Genomic DNA, 22,813 nt, shown 5'->3' on the forward strand with positions numbered 1-22,813 from the left:
TTATACGCCACTAGGAAAAAAGTTAACAACAATTTTTTTTTTAGGAAGTTAACAACGAAAATTAATTTAAAGAAAAGAAAGAAAAAAGGTAAAATCTATATTTATGACTAACTCTTATCGCTAAATTTTGTGATAAAATCAAAGGTGGATTGTTTTTTCTTTTCTAAACTTCCATTGCTTAATTAGTTTATATTTTTATTATAGCAAAAAATATTAGATGAGTTGGGTTTCAGATTCAACATGATCGTGGTAGGTTTCATCCAGCATTAGTTCACGATCTTGGTGTGTTGGTTTTAGACTTTAAAGTGTGTTTCTCTCAATATCTTAGATTCGATTCTCCTCGATGATAATTTTGGTGGACTAATTTGACTTAAAAAAAAAATTTGCCTTAATTAATTTAATCTAGTAGTAATACGATGTCGTCTTAAATTTTTATTTATTTGAAAAGCTTTATAAAGATTAAAATACAATAGTCTCATGAACTCATGAACATAGCTCAGTTGACATAAACTCTGCAGTTTGTAAAGGTTGGGGTTCGAACTTTGCATTCTCCATTTATTAACAATAAAATTTGAATTTCTAGGCATTAGACTACTTAAAAAAAAATTAAAAATAACAATTACAAAGAAAATAAATTTCAAACAACTATGCAAGCCTAACTATCATTAGGGCTGACAATGAACCGAACCAACTCAATAATAGTTCGTGACTCGATTCGACAATTAGCTCGTTGAACTTGATTCATGAACCAAATGAGCCGAACTTAACTGTTAAATAAATGAGCTGAACTTGAGTTGTATATAGTTCGTTAAATAGCGACATGAAGCATTACCCATGTTAAAATATGTAAGGTTGTAACATACTTTCTCTAATTTAAGCTTTTAAACCTACGTTTTAATTTAGTAGCATCAGACATTTTCAAAACAATAGAGAAAATCATCAACTATAAGAAAGTTTATGTGTACGGCTAACATAAAATTAAAAGGTCAAAAAAAAATCTAAAAAGAATGACTTTTTAATTATGTCAATCGAGCTAACGAACTGTATTTTTATCAAATCGAGTTTAGATGAGTTCGATTCAACTCAACTTATATATTTTCTGCTCTAAATATCATTAAGAAAAAACAATGCAAACCCAACCAACTTAGTAGTATACACAGGCGCCACAGGGAACAATTTACGTTACTCATCCTTCTTGAAAAAAAAGTTACTAAACAATGTCAATTACTTTTTTTTTTTTTTTTTTGAGGAAAAACAATGTCAATTGCTTAATTTCCAAAACAACGCGACCAAATTAGTGGATGGAAACGTAACCACTCCTCATAAAAAATCTACATATTAATTTACAAAACAGTAAAGGATTAATTTTTTAAAAGCAAAAACAGTAGGGGATTAGAATAATGGATAACAACAATGATTTTTTTATTTATTTTTTAAGAACAACAATGATACTTAGACAACTTAATTTTTTCAGCACATATTCAATACATTATTTTTTACTCGATCTCTTTTACTATCACATCATTCTCTTTTATCTCTTTCTCTTTCAAGTGTGTGTGTGTCTATATATATATATATATATATATATATATATATATATATATATATATACACCAAACATTTTCCTTAGAACAGATTCTTATTTGTTTATAAGTTTTTAGTTGATATGTCGTTCTTAACATTTTATATGTCCAACTAGTGTGTGCGTGTGTCGGAAACTTCTTTGCTTAGGTGAGAATGAAAGTAACGACACAGTTAAGTTTCAAATGATAGCTAAATATTACCTACTACCTAATCACCATCTCCACCTAATTTCCAAAACCAAATTCATTTAAAAAAGCTCAAATATATAACCGTACCTATTTTGTTATTCAGTGCAAATATACAATCATTCAAATGAATAGGCCAAGTGACTATGATTAGCAATCTTCCACACACCCTTGGCTTTGAAGCAAAGCAACATGTATAAAGCCCTAGTAGTATATCAACTTCTGAATCACTCACGACCCACCATACATATACATATATATATATATATATATATATATATATATATATATATTTCTGTATCTCATATTTCGAACTAAAGTATATGATCATTTATATTTTCATGTTGTTGTAGGTATGAAAACACAATTATATGTTGAGGCACAAAATGTCTTGACTTGTTTACAACATGTAAGAATGATAGTTTTTCTTCAATTATCATTACCTGGAAAAATATTTAATGTAAATTATAATTATAGAAAGTATTAAATTTATTTCTATAATTTCATCTCGCATCTATCACTATGATTCACTTCGAGAATTTCTAATCAAGTTAAAAAAAACACAAATTTTGGGAAATTATAATAGAAAACGGTTTTACAATTACTTTTTATTTTAAGTATAATACTATGGTTATAATACTTTCTATACAAATCCCACATTTACTACATTTTTTTTTAATTAAAAACAACAATATTCATTCATTCAAATTGTAAAAATTACTTCGATTTAGACCAATACAAATCTCAAAATCGCTAAAACTAAAAATGATGAAATTGTGAACAAACTCATAACATCCAAGTTTAGAGTAAAAAACGACATAATGCATACAAATTACAAAATGAGACAACATAAAGGTGTCTGAAATATTCATGTCTCTAGATCAATAACGTTGAAGATGCAAAAGCTATTGCTTGAATTTATAATGGACATCAAACGAAGAAAAATCGTAAATTTGAATCGAAACAAGACGAAAAATCAAAATACCGCACCAAGACAATGAACACCACAATCGTCTCACTTACACGACAAAATCAAAGATAGAACTCAAAAGAAAAACCAAAACTATAAAAGGAGAAAAAAACAAACAATTTATAGGGATGATTTTGAACCAAAAACAACCTTAAGTCATCCCTCTTCCAATGATGAAAAGAATGTAGCGGTTAGGTTTTTTGTTGGGTACTGAAACGTCTAAACATCATATACCATAGTTATTCCTTCCTTTTGATATTAATTTTCTTTGTTTAAATGACATTACACACACATTTCTCTTCTATTTTTCCGCATCTACAATGGTAGGTATTTCTCCTTATAAGCCAAAGTGCCAAATAGACATTCTTATTGTTGCATAAGAAAAATGAGTATTTATAGTGATGTGTACTTTTGTAGTGACTCTCTTCAATTATTATTATATTTTAATATTAAAAAAATTAAATTATAATGATATTGAGTATTGTTGAAGCCAGTTTAATAAAAATTCTAGAAGTGTTAATTTGAAGATATTAAGTGCTTATTAGTTATAACTTTTAAAAAATTATAAATTAGTTATACGTATATGAGGGACCACTTAAGTGCCCAAAAGAGGGAACTCCATTGTGATGTCTTATTGGGTAAGGAAGTTGATTTAATAATTTCATTTCCATCAACAAAGACATAAGTTCAATCGTTTCTTGACCTCCCACTTTCTCCTAATATACTAGTACATTCAATGATTTTATTTTATATTTTCTTCCAAGTCTTTTAGAGTAAAGTACTAGTTAGTTTGCTATATTAACGTAAATAATAGTGAGTTGAGTTGGATTTGGTGAATGCATGCAAATAATGAAGCCACCATTCTCACCTTCTTCCATTCTAAGAAGCAAAGGTCGTTTCTCCCCTTACCTTTTCACCCTTCTAGCTTTCATTCTTTTTGTTACTATTCTCTATGGTGAAGATTTCATGTGCATCTTTGGTGAACAACTCTATAACTACTCTAACCAAGACAAATTCTTCTCCACACCTGGTGAGTCCATTGTTTCAAAAAATGCTACAACTTTTTTATTTTATTTTATTTTTTTACATCAAAAAGTATAGAGGATATATTCATACATACCCATAAGAGAGTTCAAACTCGCGCCCCGACATATTCATAAGATTTTAATATCATTAATATCATAAGATTTCAATATATTATGCCTTTTTTATGGTTTATTTGATGTTTTGTATTTGGGGGGTGAATAATGAAAAGAGAGGGTGAAGAAGCAGATCAAGGTGCCATTTGCGGTGGGGAAGACAGAGGAAGGGTGTGATATATTCAATGGAAGGTGGGTTTGGGACGAGGATACACGACCATTGTACGAGGAATCGGAGTGTCCGTACATACAACCTCAATTGACTTGCCAAGAACATGGGAGACCCGACAAAGATTACCAACATTGGAGGTGGCAACCACACGGTTGCGATCTTCCTAAGTAAGTATTTATTTATGCATTTCAATTTTTATTTTATTTGCTTCTTATTCAAGTTTGTAGCTAAAAAATTTCTGTCAAAAAAAAAAATAAATTTGTAGCTAAAAAAGATGATTTTTGTGTGACAAAAATGCAGATTCAATGCTAGCTTGATGCTTGAAACACTACGTGGAAAGAGGATGATGTTTGTTGGAGACTCTCTCAATCGTGGTCAATATGTTTCTTTTGTATGCCTTCTCCATCAACTCATTCCTGAGGATGCCAAATCCATGGAAACCTTTGATTCACTAACTGTTTTCACAGCAAAGGTAAATCAATGTTATCTCCGATCTTCATTATTGTTATGAATGATGGAATCATAGAAATAGAGATCATAGTGATCAGCAGGAAAGAAATCATAAGTATTCGTGTGGGACTCAGAGATTCATAGTAGAATGAATAGATTGATAAAAGAACGAGATAATGGAAGAATAGAAAGTTAATTATAAGAGTGAATCGGTCTAACTAATTAACTCCTAACCAACAACTAACTCTAGTTGATTCACTTTAATGTAATAATTTGGTGCAAACCAAGTATCCTCCGCGTGTTAACGTTGTTGCTCGTCTAAAGTTGAGATATATTTTAGAAATGATATTAAATAGAGTAAAAGTAGTTAATTTGTTAATATTTGAGACCACTAAATATAATTATTTTTGTGTGTATGTTTGAGACTAGATGAATTAACTTAATATATATTATAACTACATAAAAATATGTACCATTTTTTATTGTTGATTTTCATGTGTTTAATCAGGAATACAATGCAACAATTGAGTTCTATTGGGCACCTTTTCTTCTAGAATCAAACTCGGACAATGCTGTTGTTCATAGGATATCTGATAGAATTGTAAGAAAAGGTTCAATCAATAAGCATGGTAGAAATTGGAAAGGTGTTGACATTTTGGTATTCAACACTTATCTTTGGTGGATGACTGGCTTGGAGATGAAAATCTTGTATGTTCCATCTTTTCTATTCAAACAAGCTTGTTTATTTATTTCGCTTAGCCCTTTTCCATTTTGATTATTTGAAAATTAATATAAAATAATAATCCCTTTTCAATTTTTTTAGACTTGGATCTTTTGATGATGAAGTAAAGGAGATTGTCACAATTTCAACTGAGGATGCTTATCGTATGGCTATGAAAAGTATGCTTAGATGGGTGAGGTTGAACATGAATCCAAAGAAAACTAGAGTCTTCTTCACTAGCATGTCACCTTCTCATGGAAAGTGAGTATAATTATCTTCTCTTTCTCTAGCTATCTCATTTTCACACACTACAGTGTTTTAAATTACACTTTTTTACAACATCAAGTCACATCAGCCTATTTAAATTGATCTATAATATGGTTGAGAATTTTCAATTTCAAAAATCATTTTAATATTCTAAAATTTATTAACTTTGAAACCAAACCATACAATTTTGGACACCTTAAAAAAAATCTCTACAATTTTGGCGATTCAAAAGAGCAATTAACCTCAAATTAACAACGAGCATGTACACCCTCCGGTCACTATTATAAACAAAACTTTATTCTTTAGGTTCATTTAATAAATGATGTATGCAGTCTATATTATAGACTACATACATCACTTATTCAATGAACCAAAATGTGAAATTTTGCGTATAATAATGATCAGAAGGTGTATACATATATCACTATCATAATACACCACTTCTAAGTTCTAATATTTCAACAAATATATGGCAGGAGTATAGATTGGGGAGGTGAGCCAGGAGGAAGTTGTTACAATGAAACAACTTTGATTAATAATTCCACATACTGGGGTTCTGATTGTAGAAAAAGTATAATGCAAGTGATTGGTGAAGTGTTAAGCAAAACAAAAGTTCCAATTACATTTCTTAACATCACACAACTCTCAAGTTACCGTAAAGATGCACACACTTCAATCTATAAGAAGCAATGGAGCCCTTTAACTAAAGAGCAATTAGCTAACCCTGTAAGCTATGCTGATTGTGTACATTGGTGTTTACCTGGTCTTCAAGATAATTGGAATGAACTTTTGTTTGCTAAGTTGTTTTATCCTTGAAAATTGTACACATTTGTTCAAATATAAAGGGATCATATATTGTTGTTCTCTTGGATCATGGACTCTTGGGTGTGACACTTTCATTTGTACACGGAAAAGAGTATAGCTACGGTGATTAATCTTTGTTTGCAAAGGATACATGTGACGATAACAAGGAAGAAAGAAATGAATGAGGATTTGTGTGCAATGTTAGTAGTTGTTCAAAGAAAGGAAGAAAACAAAATATGAGAAAATTGCTTGATTTTTTCCCCCTTTCCTATAACTGAAATACCAAATTCCAAATTTTTTGTAGTTTTTGGTTCTAAAGCTTGTTGCTCACATAATTTGTTTTATAACATTGAATTATCTATATATTGTTAGGAAAATGCTAACTAGTGCCAAAAAACACTAATAGTTAAAAAACCAGTATAGGGTGCATATTCCGAGAACACTAATTAGTATGACCCTCGTTGTTATTCACGACCATTTTAAACATTATAATTTTTACCAAATGAAGTAAAAAAGAAAAAACTCAATAAGACCTCGATTAATTTTGAGAGCTTGTGAGTGCTATTGGCCCCCTTCCATCCCTTAATAACCGACTCTGTTGTTATCGAATGCTTTCACAGGTTTGCATGACCATTTCAATTTGTTGGGCTGCACTCACTTGTCCCATCTACTAAATGGGCTAACACGTAATACCTAGTGTGAGTAGATAGAAAATTGCTATTCTCACTTTTATTTTTCTCATTCCCTTAATTTAGCGTCGACATTTTTCAACGTGAGTTAACTCACGCTGCCACTTTTAAGATCGGTTGAACCGACTTAAAGTAACTGAACCGATCTTAAAAGTGCCAAGGTGAGTTAACTCACTGAAAAATGTCGAGTGTGAGTTAACTCACACTAAATTAAAGGAATGAGTAATTTTCGAGTAGATATGTTATGGTTAGTTAGATATAGCTTGTAACTAACTTTTTTGTCTTCTAGCTTAGTTTGTTAGATATGAGACATTACTTGCAATACAAGTAACTACACTCAAAGTGTATAAATGTTACTATGATTACTTCACCAAAAGAGTTAGAGATGGGCTGAAATAGGTCCAACTTGGTTCAATAAAAGTTAATTCAACATAAAAAACTTGACTCTATAAACTCGAACTCGACTTAATTCAAATTTACGAAGAAATCAATTCAAGTCAATAACTCGTCTCGATTTAAACTCATGACCAACTCGGCTTAACTCAATAACACAAACCAAATTAACCAAAAGACAAAAAGCATAATAAAAAAAAACATATTTCCATCAGGCATCAACTATAAATACATCAAGTCATCAACAATTACATGTTGATGACCAACCTAGTTCATTTTTTACCAAGGTCATTTTTTTCTTCTTCTGGAAGTAATATAATTAGGTCCTGCTGTCCTCATGAGAATTGTAGGGTGTATTCATGAATGCTATATTTCAAATGACGTTTATTGGATTTCAAAATAATATTTGCAACTCAATACATGATATGATCATTGTGTTCAAAATCATCTTCGAGCTTCTTTATTTTTACCTCCAAGTCAATTTTATTGATAGAAAATAAAATAATTATATGAAATTAATTAATAATTATGTGTGTTTGAGTTCAACGAATTAATTTGACTCATAGTTCAACATTGATTCACTTACTTAGTTCAATAAACTAATTATTCAATCGTGTCTTAAATTATTTTTGAGTTGGTTATATTCATCATTATGAAAAACACTAAAACACTCTCATGTTAACATTATTTTTAACACTCATTCTTTCATTCAATAAAACCTATATGAATGTCATTTCTTTACGTGAGATTTATTTTTAAAATGTACGACCCAAATAATTTTCATGTAATAAAATAGTGATGGCTAGAGAGTGTTAAAAAAAAAGTTGTGTAAAACACTCCTCCTTTAAAAATAAGAAGTATTGATTCCAAGAGGATGGCATTCTATCACGAGTTTATCCTTCAAAATTGCTTTATCTTTATCAATTTGTCGGTTTAGTAGAAAATTCTGGGCTTCCTTTTTCCCCAATCAATGGAAGTAGGATATGGCATGATTTATGTCGTCTATCAAACCTCATCTATGTGCACAACAACACGTCAATCATTTTAGGGAAATGATAGATACAGTGACAAAATTTATCAAAAAAATTTCAAGACAATGTATTTGCTAACATATTTCCTTAATTACACACTATTACCTCCTTTGATTTCCGCCAAATAACAAATTTAATTGGTTGAGACCTTTTTTTGATAAATTCCATTACCTCCTTTGATTTCCGCCAATTAACAAATTTAATTGGTTGAGACCTTTTCTTGATAAATTTTTGATAAAAACTCTCTAGATAAATAGTAATACTCATCATTTTATAGCTTTGTGTGCTTTCTGATAGATGCATTATGAGTATATAAATTGTAGTAATTGTAAATCATTTTATATCATTTTTGAGATGTGTATTGGAGATGTGTAATTAAATAGTTTTTTTTTTTAAGAAACTAAAATGAATTATGTAATTAGATAAAAGTTAATTAACATATATTAAAGCTTGATCCTTCAAAAAAATAATTAAAGCTTGATGTAACCACTTTGCAATGACTTTTATTCATTCAACCAAATATCAAATTAAATTTCTCTCCGTTCTCTATTTTTTTTTTAGTCATTCAATTTTGTGATTTGTCTAATATTTATGACTTGTAACAAAATATTAGATTTGACATTGCAATTGTTACTTTGATTTGGCATGTGATCTTATAAATTGTACATTATAAAATTTTGATCTACTGTCCATAAGTCTTAGCTCAACGAGCAAAAATGTCGAAATTGTTAGGCTAGACGTTATGACCGAAGTTCGAATCCTGATACCTTCACTCTCTGTGTGTGAGTTTATGATGGTTTTGTCATTTCATCTGTCTATTAAAAAAATAGTATTTGATTTAATATATGGCTCGTAAGTTGCACGCGGGTCTAAAACTAGTTTTTGCAATATAATACAAACTTTAGAATAAACAAAATGAAAAAGGCCCTATTCATGCCTACTAGGAAATCAACTTGATCTCTTACACTGTGTTTGGTTGAGGTGAAATAGAGAAGAGAGAAAGATCAGGCAGAGAAAAAGGAGAGAAGTTCAGAACTTCTCCTGTTTGGTTGCAACGAGAAAGAGAGAAGAGAGATAAAAACACATGGGACCCATGTCTGTTTTTAGTCTCTCCAAAGTAGGGAAGAAACAGAGAAGAAAGCCCACTTTTTATTTTTATTCCACTAATACCCTTGTGAAATTGCTGCAAGTTTAAACATATGACACGGACGAAACGCAAGTCTTCGCTGTGATAACGCACTCCTTTCCTAATATACTTTATGCCTAGTAGTACAAATACAATGAGTAAGTAAACTTTTTAAATTTATCTAATAATTGATTAAATTACATAAAAACTAATTATTTTATCTCAATTCAGTTAAACTAATTAATTTAATTTAGCACAAAAAAACTAATTAATTTAATTGTTATAAAGTTTAAATAAATAATTTAATTAATTAAAATAAATTTGAATAAAAGATTAAATAAATAATTTAATAGATATTTTTTTATTGTAGGGGTATCTTTGTATTTTTATAAATAATCAACACTTCTTTCTCTTCTATTTCTCTCTTCTCTCTTTTATACCAAACAACACATCAAATCTACTCTATTTCTCACTTATTTCTCTCTTCCCACTCTCTCTCTTACCTATTTCTCTCTTCACAACTTCTCTTCTAAACCAAACGCACAGGAAAAAGGAAATCAACTTGCAATTTCATCGACCACTTCCAACCTGTCTGCAGGGTGAAGCTAACATTTTTACTATTGTGTAATGATAATGATGAATAATTTATTAAACACGACAAAAATTAGGGAGAATATATATGTTAGTTAAGATTGAAGAGGCAAGGATTAAAGGCAACTTGGTTTTTTTTACGTCTCAAGTTGAGATCATCCAACACAAGTTGCAAATTCGGTGATTGTTTTGGTTCATATCAACCATAGAAAAATTTAACGTGACGTCGTAATTTATATTTAAATAATAGTATGGTTTCAATTCCTATATCTTTTCTTGACTAATAAGGATTCGTGTATGCCTTATGTCCAGTAAAAGTTAACAGAAGCTTCATAGAAATTTGCAATTACCAATGACCAATGTCTCCAACTCTCACGTTAAGGACTGACAAGTAAAACCAAGAAGCAAAGAAATTCACTCTTGCCTTCTGAGTCAATGGAAGACTAACATAAAAGGTAGACCGGCTAAATTGTCTGAGATCGTTAGGAGTCTGAACATTCTTAGAAGTCTTACATCGGGTAGATAAAAGTGTTTGATGTGGTATTTAAGATTAGCAGATTAGTCTTTTGGGTTGGGCTCTTCTCATGGACATAAACCTTAACAATTGGTGTTCTTGTAGAGAGTTGGATCACGGAAAGGGCTACCTATAGGCTGGATTAAAGGGCTCCATCGAATACTGATAGGTGAGTGAAGCCGCCAAAAAAGAAAGGGCTATCATCGGGTCAGTGTCAATAGAGTGAAAGCCGTCGTGGACGTCGGCTCTTAAAAGGCGTGGCAATGTTAGGAGTCCCACATCAGGTAGTTTATGAGTCCCACATCGAATAGATAAAAATGTTTGATGTGGTATTTAAGACATGAGGCTCTTCCACCAAATCGACTAGTCTTTTTGGTTGGACTCTCCTCATGAGTTTAAATTCTAACAGAGATGGATTGAGATCCTATCCTAACTCAATAATATTTTTCCTAACTCAATAATATTTTTTATCAACTCAAGAAGAAATGACAAAGCAAAACAAAACAAAAACTACAATCGTATGCGAGCTCCTCCAAGAGCATCATCCAAAAGGGAGTGATGCAGTTGATGAGGGCAAAAAATCCAAGTCTTTAGAACATCCGAAGAAGAAGCATTGTGCTTAGCAAGTCAATCCGCACACTCGTTGCCTTGACAGAGGGTATGATGAAAAATAACAATCCAATTTCGATGATGCGGTTGGACAATCTGACTAATCAAAGGACCATAAGGATGATGAGGTTGGGCATCCAGCATGATTAGATCAAGAGTCGTCCTAGAATTTGATTCAAGAATAATGTTCATGTACCCTGCATCATACGCAATATGAAGGCTATGAAAAATGGCATGTAATTCGGCCGTCAAGCAATAAGTAATACCACAAAAACCAGAAAAACCCAACAATCAATCACCATTTTTGTATCTTATAATTATTATTGAGAGACCCTAATTTAATAATATTATACTTATTGTGTTATATTTCTCCAAATAAAATGAGAAATTTAAGTTTTTGTTGTCCCGGATAAGTAATTTAAATCACACCACGCACACAAAATCACTCTTTTTTAGAATTTTTGTTACAAAGATACACATCTAACCATTGTTGTCAAAATTAGGATTTTGCTTCAGATGGAAAGGGATAGCAAAATTGAAAATCGTAAAATCAAAATCGAGGATTTTACTAAACTACTTTTGTAGGATCGATACGAGATAAAAAAATTCGGAAAATCGTAATCAAAGGATTATACCAAAATGACTTAAAGTTAAAGGGTCATGTTAACTTGTGCCCTTAGGGCACAAACAATTATATCGATCATCCCTCATCATATTGACGCCTTCGTCTTCATCAATCTCATTATTGCATCCATCATAACAGTGGCGGAGCCAGAAAAAAAAAGCTCGGGTGGGCCACTAAAATTAATTATAATATATAAACATAAAATAAAGTTGTAATAAGCATTAAGTACGAAGTTGAAATGACGGAGTTTGACTAAAAAGTTAGGGTTGATACTTAAATAATTATGTATTAAACAACTACTTTAAATTATGAAACTTACTTTGTACATTACGACTGTTTATTGAGAAAATTTTCAGTTTGACATGACAATATGCCAAGTATAAGCATCACAAAAAGGACATATGTCACTTTTGAAACCGTGGAAAACTATAAGCGTTGAAAAATTGTTTAAAGACTCGCAAAATAGATCTATAATTGAATTATTTAAATTTTTTGGGTGGACCCCTACACCACTTTGTGGGAATTTGGATCAACTGAAATCTAAAATCGACACAAAATTGTATAATATTTCGCAAAGTAGACATATAATCGTTGATTTTTTAATTTTTCAGGGTGGGCCGTGGCCCACCCTAGCCCATGAAGGGCTCCGCCACTGCATCATAACGCATCATTTCCATTTTCACCTTCATTGTCTCTTCCTTACTGAACGAAATAAGAGTTTGACGAAGGCGGTGACATATAATGGTAACAAAATGGAAACGATTGAAACCGAACTCAAAATTGACGATTATAAAAAAATGATCTTGTTAACGAGTGTCGTAAGGGCACTCCTTAAGGATATTAAATTAAGAAACTATTCATTAGAAAAACTTAATATTCCAATTTCCGATGCATAGAATTCACAAGTTTATATAAACACTTACTATTTAAATTTATTAAAGAGTACCCTTAGGACACTCATTATCATTTTCCATTAAAAAAAAATGCCTAGAATCCTTCACAATCGTGTAAAATCCTGCGATTTTCCAACGATTTCATGCAGTTTTGTTGGGATCTCACCACGATTTTGCATTTTTTTTATTCTACTATCGATTGGATTGAAGAGGGTGAGCAAAATCACAAAACCATATAAGTTTACGATTTTGATCGCGATTTTGACAACTATGCACCTAACCATTATGTGTATGATGTGGAGATTATGAAACTATGATGGCCAAGTTTGTTAACATGCGATTATATTAGATATATAATTAAGTTTAATAAAATAATCTTGAATCAAAATCGGTTTCATTTTCGATCAATCATCAAACGTATCAAAATTAATTCTACATTTTTAGAATGAATTTTAACTCGTTCAAAAGTATAACAAAACATACACCAAATTTTACAAGTAATGCAAGTATGTGAATAAGCTCTCACTTCATTTCAAAACTAACCAAAATTACAAGAAAAGGAGGAATAACATGAATGTCAAGGGAGTCAAGAAGTGATACTATTAATCAACATACTTTCTGCAAATCAAAAAATAAAAGAACACTAATGACCATTCATCTAGTGCAAATGAAAACACCAGCTTTCATCATTCCTAATGAATGGTAAAATGTAAATATAAAAGAAGATAGAAAGAAAAGAAAAAACTACATAATTAGAACTACACATATACCAACATTATATCAACACATGATATAACATCATATATAACATATTAACTCCACCATTGCAGTTTTCTCTAATCTTCCCCCAAATAACCTACTGATTTATCTACCCAACCCACCCCCAATTTCCAATACAGGCTTACAGTATCAACATAATTACATATGGATCCTGATCTGAAACCTGTATTTGAAACAAAAAAACCCAAAATAAAAAAATAAAAAAAACTCTCTTTTCCCACCTCCGACTTTCTCACACACCTGTTCGGATTATAAAATCCGGAAAAAAAAATGGAGAGTTTTGAAGGATGGTTGACACTTTTCGGATTATATTATCCGAAATTTAGGGCGCCTGAAAAATCGGTAAGGTGGAAAAAGAAAACATAGAAGAGAGCTTCTTTCATTTCTTCACAGTTTCTCTGCGATCTGAGCCAGTGACTGCAAATTACACCTAACAATGGTATCAACAAAACTACATGTTTCTTCCTTAGTGTTACCCTGTGGTACATCAACAACGTATGATTCAATGACAACTGTTCCTCCGTTTCCATCACCGTGCAACGTCGTCACTGACCGGTAATTCCTACACCTATGAACACCACCAACAACACTGAAACTAATAACATGGCGTTCTTCATCAAGAATATCCAACCTCTCCATGCTTGAAACGGCAGGTAGACCGGAAACAAGTCGAACTTCACGAAGAGCACCGACACGAATGCCATCACCGGAGGCAACTACGTTGCAGCTTTTAACAAAGTGTTTGTAGCCTTGTGGATTGTCGAAGCGGCGGACAACGGACCAGACAGTTGAAACGGAGGCCTTGATGGTTTGGATCACGACGGAGTAGCACTGGTTTTGTCCCACCACGTGCATGTGGTGGTTTGCAACCGTTTCTGGGACAGAAACGGTTGATTTTAAAGAAGAAAGCGCGTAACGACACGCTTGAATTTGTTTCGGACAGTTAATGCCATTAGTCATGGCGGTGTTAGAATCGAACCGTTGAAATTGAACCGGTGAAGGCATTTCTATTTTGATATACGAATGCACGGGTATTTTACTAGTAATGAAAATAAAATAAAATAAAATAAAACTGAGTTTCTTCTATTTTTCTTTCTCTCTTGTTCAGAAAAACCAAAGAAGAAGATTAGTTATGTGAAGTTAAAGTAAAGTCTTAGATTAGATATGTATGTAGATATATATGTGGAGGGTGAGAGAGGGTTTGAGAGACTATTATTTTTGTAACACAAGTTGGTGGTATTTAAGACTATATAAGAGTTCTCTTTCTTTTTCTCTTCTTTTGTTGTTCAAAGAGACAAAGAAAATAAAAGTGAATCATAGTTGCTATTGAATTAATTGAAGTAATGACATTACGCGGTGGTTACATGCAAGTGGATCAACTTGTTGTTTGTAAGAATGCAAGTTGCATAACATCTTTAGACTTGGTTTTATCAATTACATTTATTTTATTTTCTATTTTTATCTCAAAGTGCAACTTTGCCGTATTTTATGTATTAATATTAATATTTTAAGGTTCACTTGCTCTTGTTACAAAAAAAGGGTTCACTTGCTAATGAATATTCTCTATTTTATTCCACCAACTTCACCTTCTAGTACCACCAGTCGTTGCAATATTTCATGTTGTTGTTTATTTTATTTTTGATAAATTCTTTTTTATTTTTGGTGGTGTTAAAATAATGAAAGTCATGCACGAATTTCAAGGGTATCTTAGGAAACGGATAATGTTTGAAGGAACAGTCTAGAAACTCCGGCGGATAGGCAAGTTGCTTGCAATATTGTATTCATCAAGTGTAGAAGTTTATCAAAAGAAATCAAGTGGTAGAAGCGGCACGCATATTTTGAAATTTATATATGAAATAAAAATACTTGGTATGCATTAACTCTTGTCTAATTTTGAGAAAAAGAAAACTATCTAACAAAAAAAAAAATTACTCCTCTGTTTTAAAATAAGTATCGTGTTCGCTAAAAAAATTGTTTTAAAATAAATATCACTTTTAGTTTTCCGTGCAATAATCACTTTTTCTTTTCAATTGTATACCATTCAATTAATATTATATACATTACTTTCAAAGGAGTATTATTTTTTCTTTAATGAAAAACAAATTAATAGTTGATTAGGATAATTTGGTAAAATAACATCTCTTTTTCTTTTAATTAATGTATTTTTTTAATATGTGTTTATAAAATTTAAACGACATTCGTTTTAAAACGGATGAAGTAGAAAAGATTAAGAACATCCACAATAAGACTCTATTCATTTAGGTATTGGCTTCGAACTTCTAAAAGACATAAAATAGGGTGGTATTGATTATCACATTAAATTAAGAACAACTTTGAAAGAGCTAAAATGTTGATCTTCTAAATCACACTTGTAAGTTGTAACATCAACTATTCTCTCAAGAATGAGACCTTCTATTTCCTTGATCTGACATATCAGGAACCATTTATGCTCTCCACAAAGTTTAAGGGGACTCCCCACATCCTTGATCAAACACTAGGAACTGCTTTCACTCTTTTATAAAGTTGAGTCAAACTCTGATATCGGTCTAAAACACGGAGGAAAACTATCATATGGCCTAAGAACAACCACACATGTGAGTTTAGACATCACGTCTAAAATCTTAAAATATTCAGTAAATAAGTCATCTCATTTATATATTGTTCAATATCAACTCGTTCATCCAACGTGAGACATCTAACTCACACTTAACATATTAATAATATTTCTAGTCACCATTTTGTCTTGGTAGATTTTCATGAAACATCTCAACAATTTATTTGTTTAGTGCTTGTTATTTAGTAATATTCAAATTTTGTGCTTCATTGATCGAACATTAGATTTAGCTGTCGACATACCAAATAATGTTATAGAAATGTTCAATTATTTTGTGGTCCATGTTTAAATAGTAAAGTGTGCCGTTAAATGTTTCATGTGGTTTGAATGACTTGTGTTTGATCTATTTAGAAAACTCAAAATACTAAGATGTTTCAACAAAAGAAACTTGTTAAGGATGACATTATTGAGTCCATTAAAGGGTTGATTTACATTAATGGTGGACAAATTCTATTAGGTTTGGGGTGAGAGTCGTGCTTTATTCCTAATGAGTTAGACATTTAAGTTTTCTTTGTTACAAATTGGTCATTCATGTTTTTTTGTTATAAATAGTTCTTTAATTTTTTTTTGAGCAAAAAATAGTTCTTTAATTAAATCATTAATATTTATATTGTTATCTAATTTTTTCAGCCAACTTCGTTAAAAAGTATATATAGATTATTTAACATTGAAGAGGTAGGTTAAAAAATGTTTGACAACAAACATGGTTACTTACACACATATTCTTCTTCTTATTTTTGATTCAAGCCTAATTTAACCAATAAATATTTCATCAATAATATTATAATCAAGCAATCGATCAATTTATTTTAAATCAAGATTGAATAATACACCTATGAACCATAGTTTTGAGAATGGTGAATTTGGACATACCAATTTAACATTAAACATACATGTAGACACTTTTTAAATTAGTTTGATTAAAATAGGATCATGGTGCATATATTTTCCAACTTAAACGACCGATTTATAACAAAATAAAAAAGTTTAAAAGAATAACTTGTGATAAACATATAACTTAAATGATCACAAATGGTATTTAGCCTATATAAAAAATGGTTTGATTATTAAATAATTGAATGTTTGGTATTATATATTAGGGTTAAATATGTTTTTGGTCTTTATAAATATACCGATTTTTCGTTTTAATCCCTCTAAAATTTTCCTTCAACTTTTAGTCCCTATAAAATTTTCAATCATTACATTTGGTCCCTATTTTAAAGTAAATTTTTGTATTTTGTAATGAAATTGTGCATAAATGTGTAGAATATTGTAAAAATCTCTCCCAAAAAAACTTAGAATTTTTTAACAAATCATAAATTAAATATGAATTTTTAACCATCAAAATTATAAAAATTCATATTTAATTCATGTTTTGTTAAAAAAATTCTAATATTTTTTGGAAGAGATTCTTATAATATTATAAATTTTTCTGCAAAATTTTATTCAAAAATATTAATTCTACATATGAGTTTACTTTAAAGGAGGGACCAAAAGTGATGATGAAAAAAAATTGAGAGACTAAAAGTTGAAGAAATTTTTTAGAGGGAATAAAACAAAAATGTGACATATTTATAGGGACCAAAAACATATTTAACCCTATATATTATTATATATATAATAGGGTTAATTATGTTTCTAGTCCCTATAAAATAGCGACCTTGTAAGTTTAGTCCCTACTTAATTTTAATAGCATTTTTAGTCCCTAATTTTGTTTTTTTGCACTGAGTATTAGTCCCTACTCAATTCAAATTTGTTTAATTTATGCTTAAACTCTTAAATTTTTGAACAATTTTTTGCAGACATGTTTAGAACATTACTAAAAGTTCGTCCGCAAAAAATTATCGCAAAATTTGATTTCTACATCCAGATTTTATTACTTTTTATCTTTAACTTTTGTCGTTTTAAAAAATTCATATTTAATTCATTTCATGTCAGAAAATTCTAAATTTTAGTAAACGAACCTTTCATAGTGTTCTAATCTTGTCTCAAAAAAATCGTTCAAAAATTTAAGAGTTTAAGGATAATTAATCAAACTTTGTTTTAGCAGGGACTAAAATTATAAGTAATTTTTTTTTTATAGGGACTAAAAATGCTATTAAAATTAAGTAGGGACTAAACTTACAAGGTCGCTATTTTATAGGGACTAGAAACATAATTAACCCTATATAATAAAACTCTAGAATAAGAAGGGTTAATTATGTTTTTGGTCCCTACAAAATTGCAGCCTTGTAAGTTTAGTCCTTACTTAATTTTAATAGCATTTTTAATCCCTACAAAAAAAAATTTACTTATAATTTTAGTCCCTGCTAAAATAAATTTTGTTTAATTATCCTTAAACTCGTAAATTTTTTAACGATTCTTTTTATACAAGTTTAGAACACTATGAAAGGTTCATTTACAAAAATCCATAATTTTTTAACATGAAATAAATTAAATATAAATTTTTTAAAACGACAAAAGTTTAAGATATAAGTAACAAAAATATGGACGTAGAAATCAAATTTTTGCGATATTTTTTTCGGAGGACCTTTTAATAACGTTCTTAACACGCCTGTAAAAAATTGTTGAAAAACCTAAGAGTTTAAGCAAAAATTAAACAAATTTGGATTGAGTAAGGACTAATATTGAGTGCAGAAATTTTTTGTAGGGATTAAAAATGCTATTAAAATTAAGTAAGGACTAAACTTACAAGATCACAATTTTGTAGGGACCAAAAACATAATTAACCCGAATAAGAATGTTCACTATAAAACAATTAAAAGAGGTTATTATTCAATGCCCATTTTCTTTTCTGTCCTTCATTATTCCATGGTCCAGTCTTTGGGCGAAAAAAATCAATACAATTTTCTGAAAAATATAATTTTAAATTAGCCACTTGATTAGTATGGACCAAATTGAAAATTAAATACGGAAGCCAAGTCATATGCTCTTTTATAAGCAAAATGTTTTAATAATTAAAACACGATGGGTGGTCAAAATTCATTACCCCAAGTCAAATCAAATACATGGAAAACATATGAAATCATGCAAAAATTTGAAGAAGAACAACAAATTTCAAGACCAAGACAATCGCATAGCCTTATCTAACATCTCTACAATGTTTTTTTTTTTTTTGAAGGAACATCTCTACAATGTTAACTACTTTTCTATCGAAAAAAATATTGTCACGTACCAACCAAATAAACAACAAAATCAAATCAGATGAGTCACGTCTTATCATTCTTCCATTAGCAAAAATTTCAGACATTTTAGTGATAGGATCCAATTTGAGTAAGGATCACACTCCAAAAATTAGAGAGAGAAACTAGAGATAAAAAAAAAAAAAGAAAATTCATTATATTTTGGGAAAAATACAATTACCTCCCCTTAGGTTTGACTAAATGTAACCAACACCCCCCCTATTTTCTTATTCATCACAGATCTCCCCTACCATGTCGCACTGTCAAACTTCCATCAATTTTAGTTTTTAACATAACTTATCATTCTCCACATTCTTAAATTTAGTCTTCATTTCCTCCAACAATCACAACTTAGAAAACCTTGTTCTCTTTCACAACTTAGAATCATACAATGGCCTGAACTAGTTTAGTTAACTCTTTCATTCTCCATATATGCTGGGCTGATATCATCCTCATCCTTTTTCGTTGTGAACAATAGGGTATTTCTTGTTGTTCAATTTCCTTTATCATTTTTTGAAATTGCAATACCTAAAGTCATGTTTTTGGTTACAATTGTGTTGCGTGGATATAGTGGAGGGATCACAAATGGAGATCGATAGTGTATAGAACAAGAAGAATGGGTCCACTAAATGGGGAGTCAAGGGAATTTGGAAGCAATAATCTGGCCACAGTGAATTAATAAGGTGCTGCTGTCAAGGTGTTGTGTGAGAGATGACTGACTTTAACAATGGAAAGATCACTTAAATGTTCAAGATAGTGTGAGTTTCAAGTTTCAGTTTTCTATTCTATTTAACAGAGAAATCAAACGGTGTTAAGAGAAGAGGGATGTTTCTATTTATTTAATTAAAACTAAGGGGAGGTTAATTTCTATTTTAAAAATAGTGGGAGTGGTTGTATCATTTAAAGAAAGTTCAGGGGAGGTCGATGCAATTTCCCCTTATATTTTTTATTGATTCAATTATGACGACATACAATGCTTATATAGGCAAATATATACCCATACCCATGATAAAACAAGTGCACCCTAACACACTCTATATTACCCCAAACAAAATATCTTCTAGATTCTGTTTGGTTCGAGAATTAGACGGGGAGGGGAGGGGAGGGGAGGGAAGGGGAGGGGAGGGATCTTACCGGAGGGGAGAGGAGATAGTTTAATTAAAAATGTGTTTGGTTCGCAAGAGGAGAGGAGGGATTTTAAAATTATTTTACTATTTTACCCTTAAACTTAATTAAATAAGGATAATAAAGTAACGAAACAATAACGATATAATCTATAACTACATGATGTAGACGATGGAATAATGGATTAGTACTAAGGTTGTTACAAGTACTAATAAAAGTTCTTACGAGGAAAAGTTGTTAATAATATGGAATAAAAGTTGTTACAAGATAATACTACCTATAACATAATAATAATAATAATAATAATAATAATAATAATAATAATAATAATAATAATAATAATAATAATAATAATAATAATAATAAATAAATAAATAAATAAATAAAAAGTTGTTTCAATGATAATACTAACCTAATAATAATAAATGTTGTTATAAGGATAATATTGAAATTTTAAATTAATCTAAGGATAATTTTAGTAGTGCAATAAATTTGCTCCCCTCATCTCCTCTTCTAACAATTGAACCAAACACTTCAAATTAAAAATCCCCCCTTCCCTCCCCTCCAAAACTCTCGAACCAAAGAGACCTAAATGAATCATACTAACTTCTAGAACTAACTAGTCACTGCATTTATGCTTCATATTCTAAATATCCTATCATTCAAACCCTGCAATTTTTCGCATTCCATCTCATTCATTTGAAAATCAAATCACAAATTATCCTTGTCTTTGGACAACTTGCGAATAAATGGCTAGTAGTTTCAATTTCATTAAAGCAGAGCACCTAACATTGTTGATGCAATCCCGAAAAACTGCCTGTTCTCCATAATTATACTCGGGTTGGTAATTTGTCTTGGGATAATCTCCAACTAAATACTACAACCATTTTTTATGCTATTAAAGTGTTCCACAACCACTCAAGAAATCCATCATCAAAATCATTACGAATCTGCATATTTTTCAACGTCTGAGAGCATCCTTTAATAGTAAAAATGATGAAAAACGATGTTTTCATCATTCATTAAAAAAAATCTTTTAAAGATCATGCTAATAATTAGTGCCTAATTCAAGGCAAAAAATGGAAAATCAATTTTTAAAGTTTAGAGGTGTTAAATGCACAATTTCTGAAATAAAGTTTCTTTTTTAGATTTCTTATCAAGTGTCTTAAGGGTATTTGTTAGCATTTTTCTTCATTTAAATGTGTATATTCCACTCGATATTGTGACGCACTCTAGAAAATTTATGTGCCAATTCTTCAGCAATAATATTCATAACCTCTTCATGGCTTAAAAATCTCAACCAGACATAATTCCAATCTCAATGTTTTTAACAAGTTTCCTTTGAACTACACATTGGATAGTAGAGTATATTAGCGAGTGTGATTTGGAAAACGCAAAAATTTTACATTGCTTAGTTTACACACATTGATTAGTTTTCAACATTATATAAGGCGTTCTCATTTTCTTTCCAAAGCCACTTTTCCTTTTCTTTTTTGTCTCTTCGGCAATCAGGGACGGATGCAGGGGGAAGGCAAGGGTGAGCTCTTGCCCCTCCCTCCCCCAAAAAGAAATTAATACTAATACATTGAATTAAATTTGGATACATCAAACTTTTTTAGTTCAATATTTTTTGCTTTCTATATGTTTCTTCCACCGGAGAAAAACGATACTAAATACAACTATCTCTTTTAGTTGAAATTTGAAGAACTTTGGCCTGTCATGTTGTAGAAGTCGAATGTTCATTCAATCTTTTATATTTTAAGTAACAAACGTTGGACACTTTTATTCTTTTATGTCAAAAAATTGTGTCTGCAAAAATATATTATAAATTAAAATCTTTTTAGTCCCCAGTCTCATACGTTTTTGGATTCGTCTCCGATCATAATACCATAATAGAGTGGTCATACTATCATATTAGATTGGTTATAGTACTATATTTAAGTTTTAGAACATATCCTCCATTGCAACAGGACTTCAAAACTATTATAGACTATGAGGACGTCGTGGTTGATAGTCTACTAGTAAAATTTTGGGCGGTGTCAAGAAACATCTTAAAAAAAGCGATCTACTCCCTAACTTATCACAATAATCTCTTTGATGGCCGAAAAGTTATTTTTCAATTTTTTTTTAACCATTGTTCCAGCAATTTTATGACATTTTGTTTCTACCATGTCTATTGAAGATTACTAGCTCGGGCACCACCCAGAAATGACATTGGATCACAATTCTCCTACTACAATTGTAGGAAACCATGTCATATGACACGTAAGTTTAGGAACATGCCAAGCACTGGTCTACAGGTTAACCTAACTGAAGAGTAATTCATTGCCATGATTATCGAGATCAACC

At 30.5% G+C, this 22,813-nt stretch overlaps 1 protein-coding gene and 1 pseudogene across 2 annotated transcripts; one reads left to right on the forward strand and one right to left on the reverse strand.

Moving 5' to 3' along the window:
- The first annotated feature begins 3,564 nt into the window (after window positions 1-3,564).
- On the forward strand, window positions 3,565-6,595 carry LOC146924217 (protein trichome birefringence-like 33). The gene is made up of 6 exons (XM_085709222.1): window positions 3,565-3,769; window positions 3,995-4,217; window positions 4,351-4,522; window positions 5,009-5,208; window positions 5,324-5,482; window positions 5,965-6,595. Exons 1-6 carry the CDS (start codon window positions 3,580-3,582, stop codon window positions 6,302-6,304), a joined length of 1,284 nt encoding a protein of 427 aa, XP_085565348.1. The 5' UTR covers window positions 3,565-3,579; the 3' UTR covers window positions 6,305-6,595.
- Window positions 6,596-13,270: 6,675 nt separating this feature from the next.
- LOC146924218 (abscisic acid receptor PYL4 pseudogene) lies at window positions 13,271-14,937 on the reverse strand (annotated as a pseudogene). Its single transcript, XR_015010072.1, has one exon. The product of XR_015010072.1 is annotated as an abscisic acid receptor PYL4 pseudogene (transcript).
- Window positions 14,938-22,813: the final 7,876 nt, after the last annotated feature.

The sequence above is a fragment of the Medicago sativa genome, chromosome 5, assembly GCF_051527215.1.
Source record: "Medicago sativa cultivar Bolivia chromosome 5, Bolivia_mono, whole genome shotgun sequence".
NCBI classification, from domain to species: domain Eukaryota; kingdom Viridiplantae; phylum Streptophyta; class Magnoliopsida; order Fabales; family Fabaceae; genus Medicago; species Medicago sativa.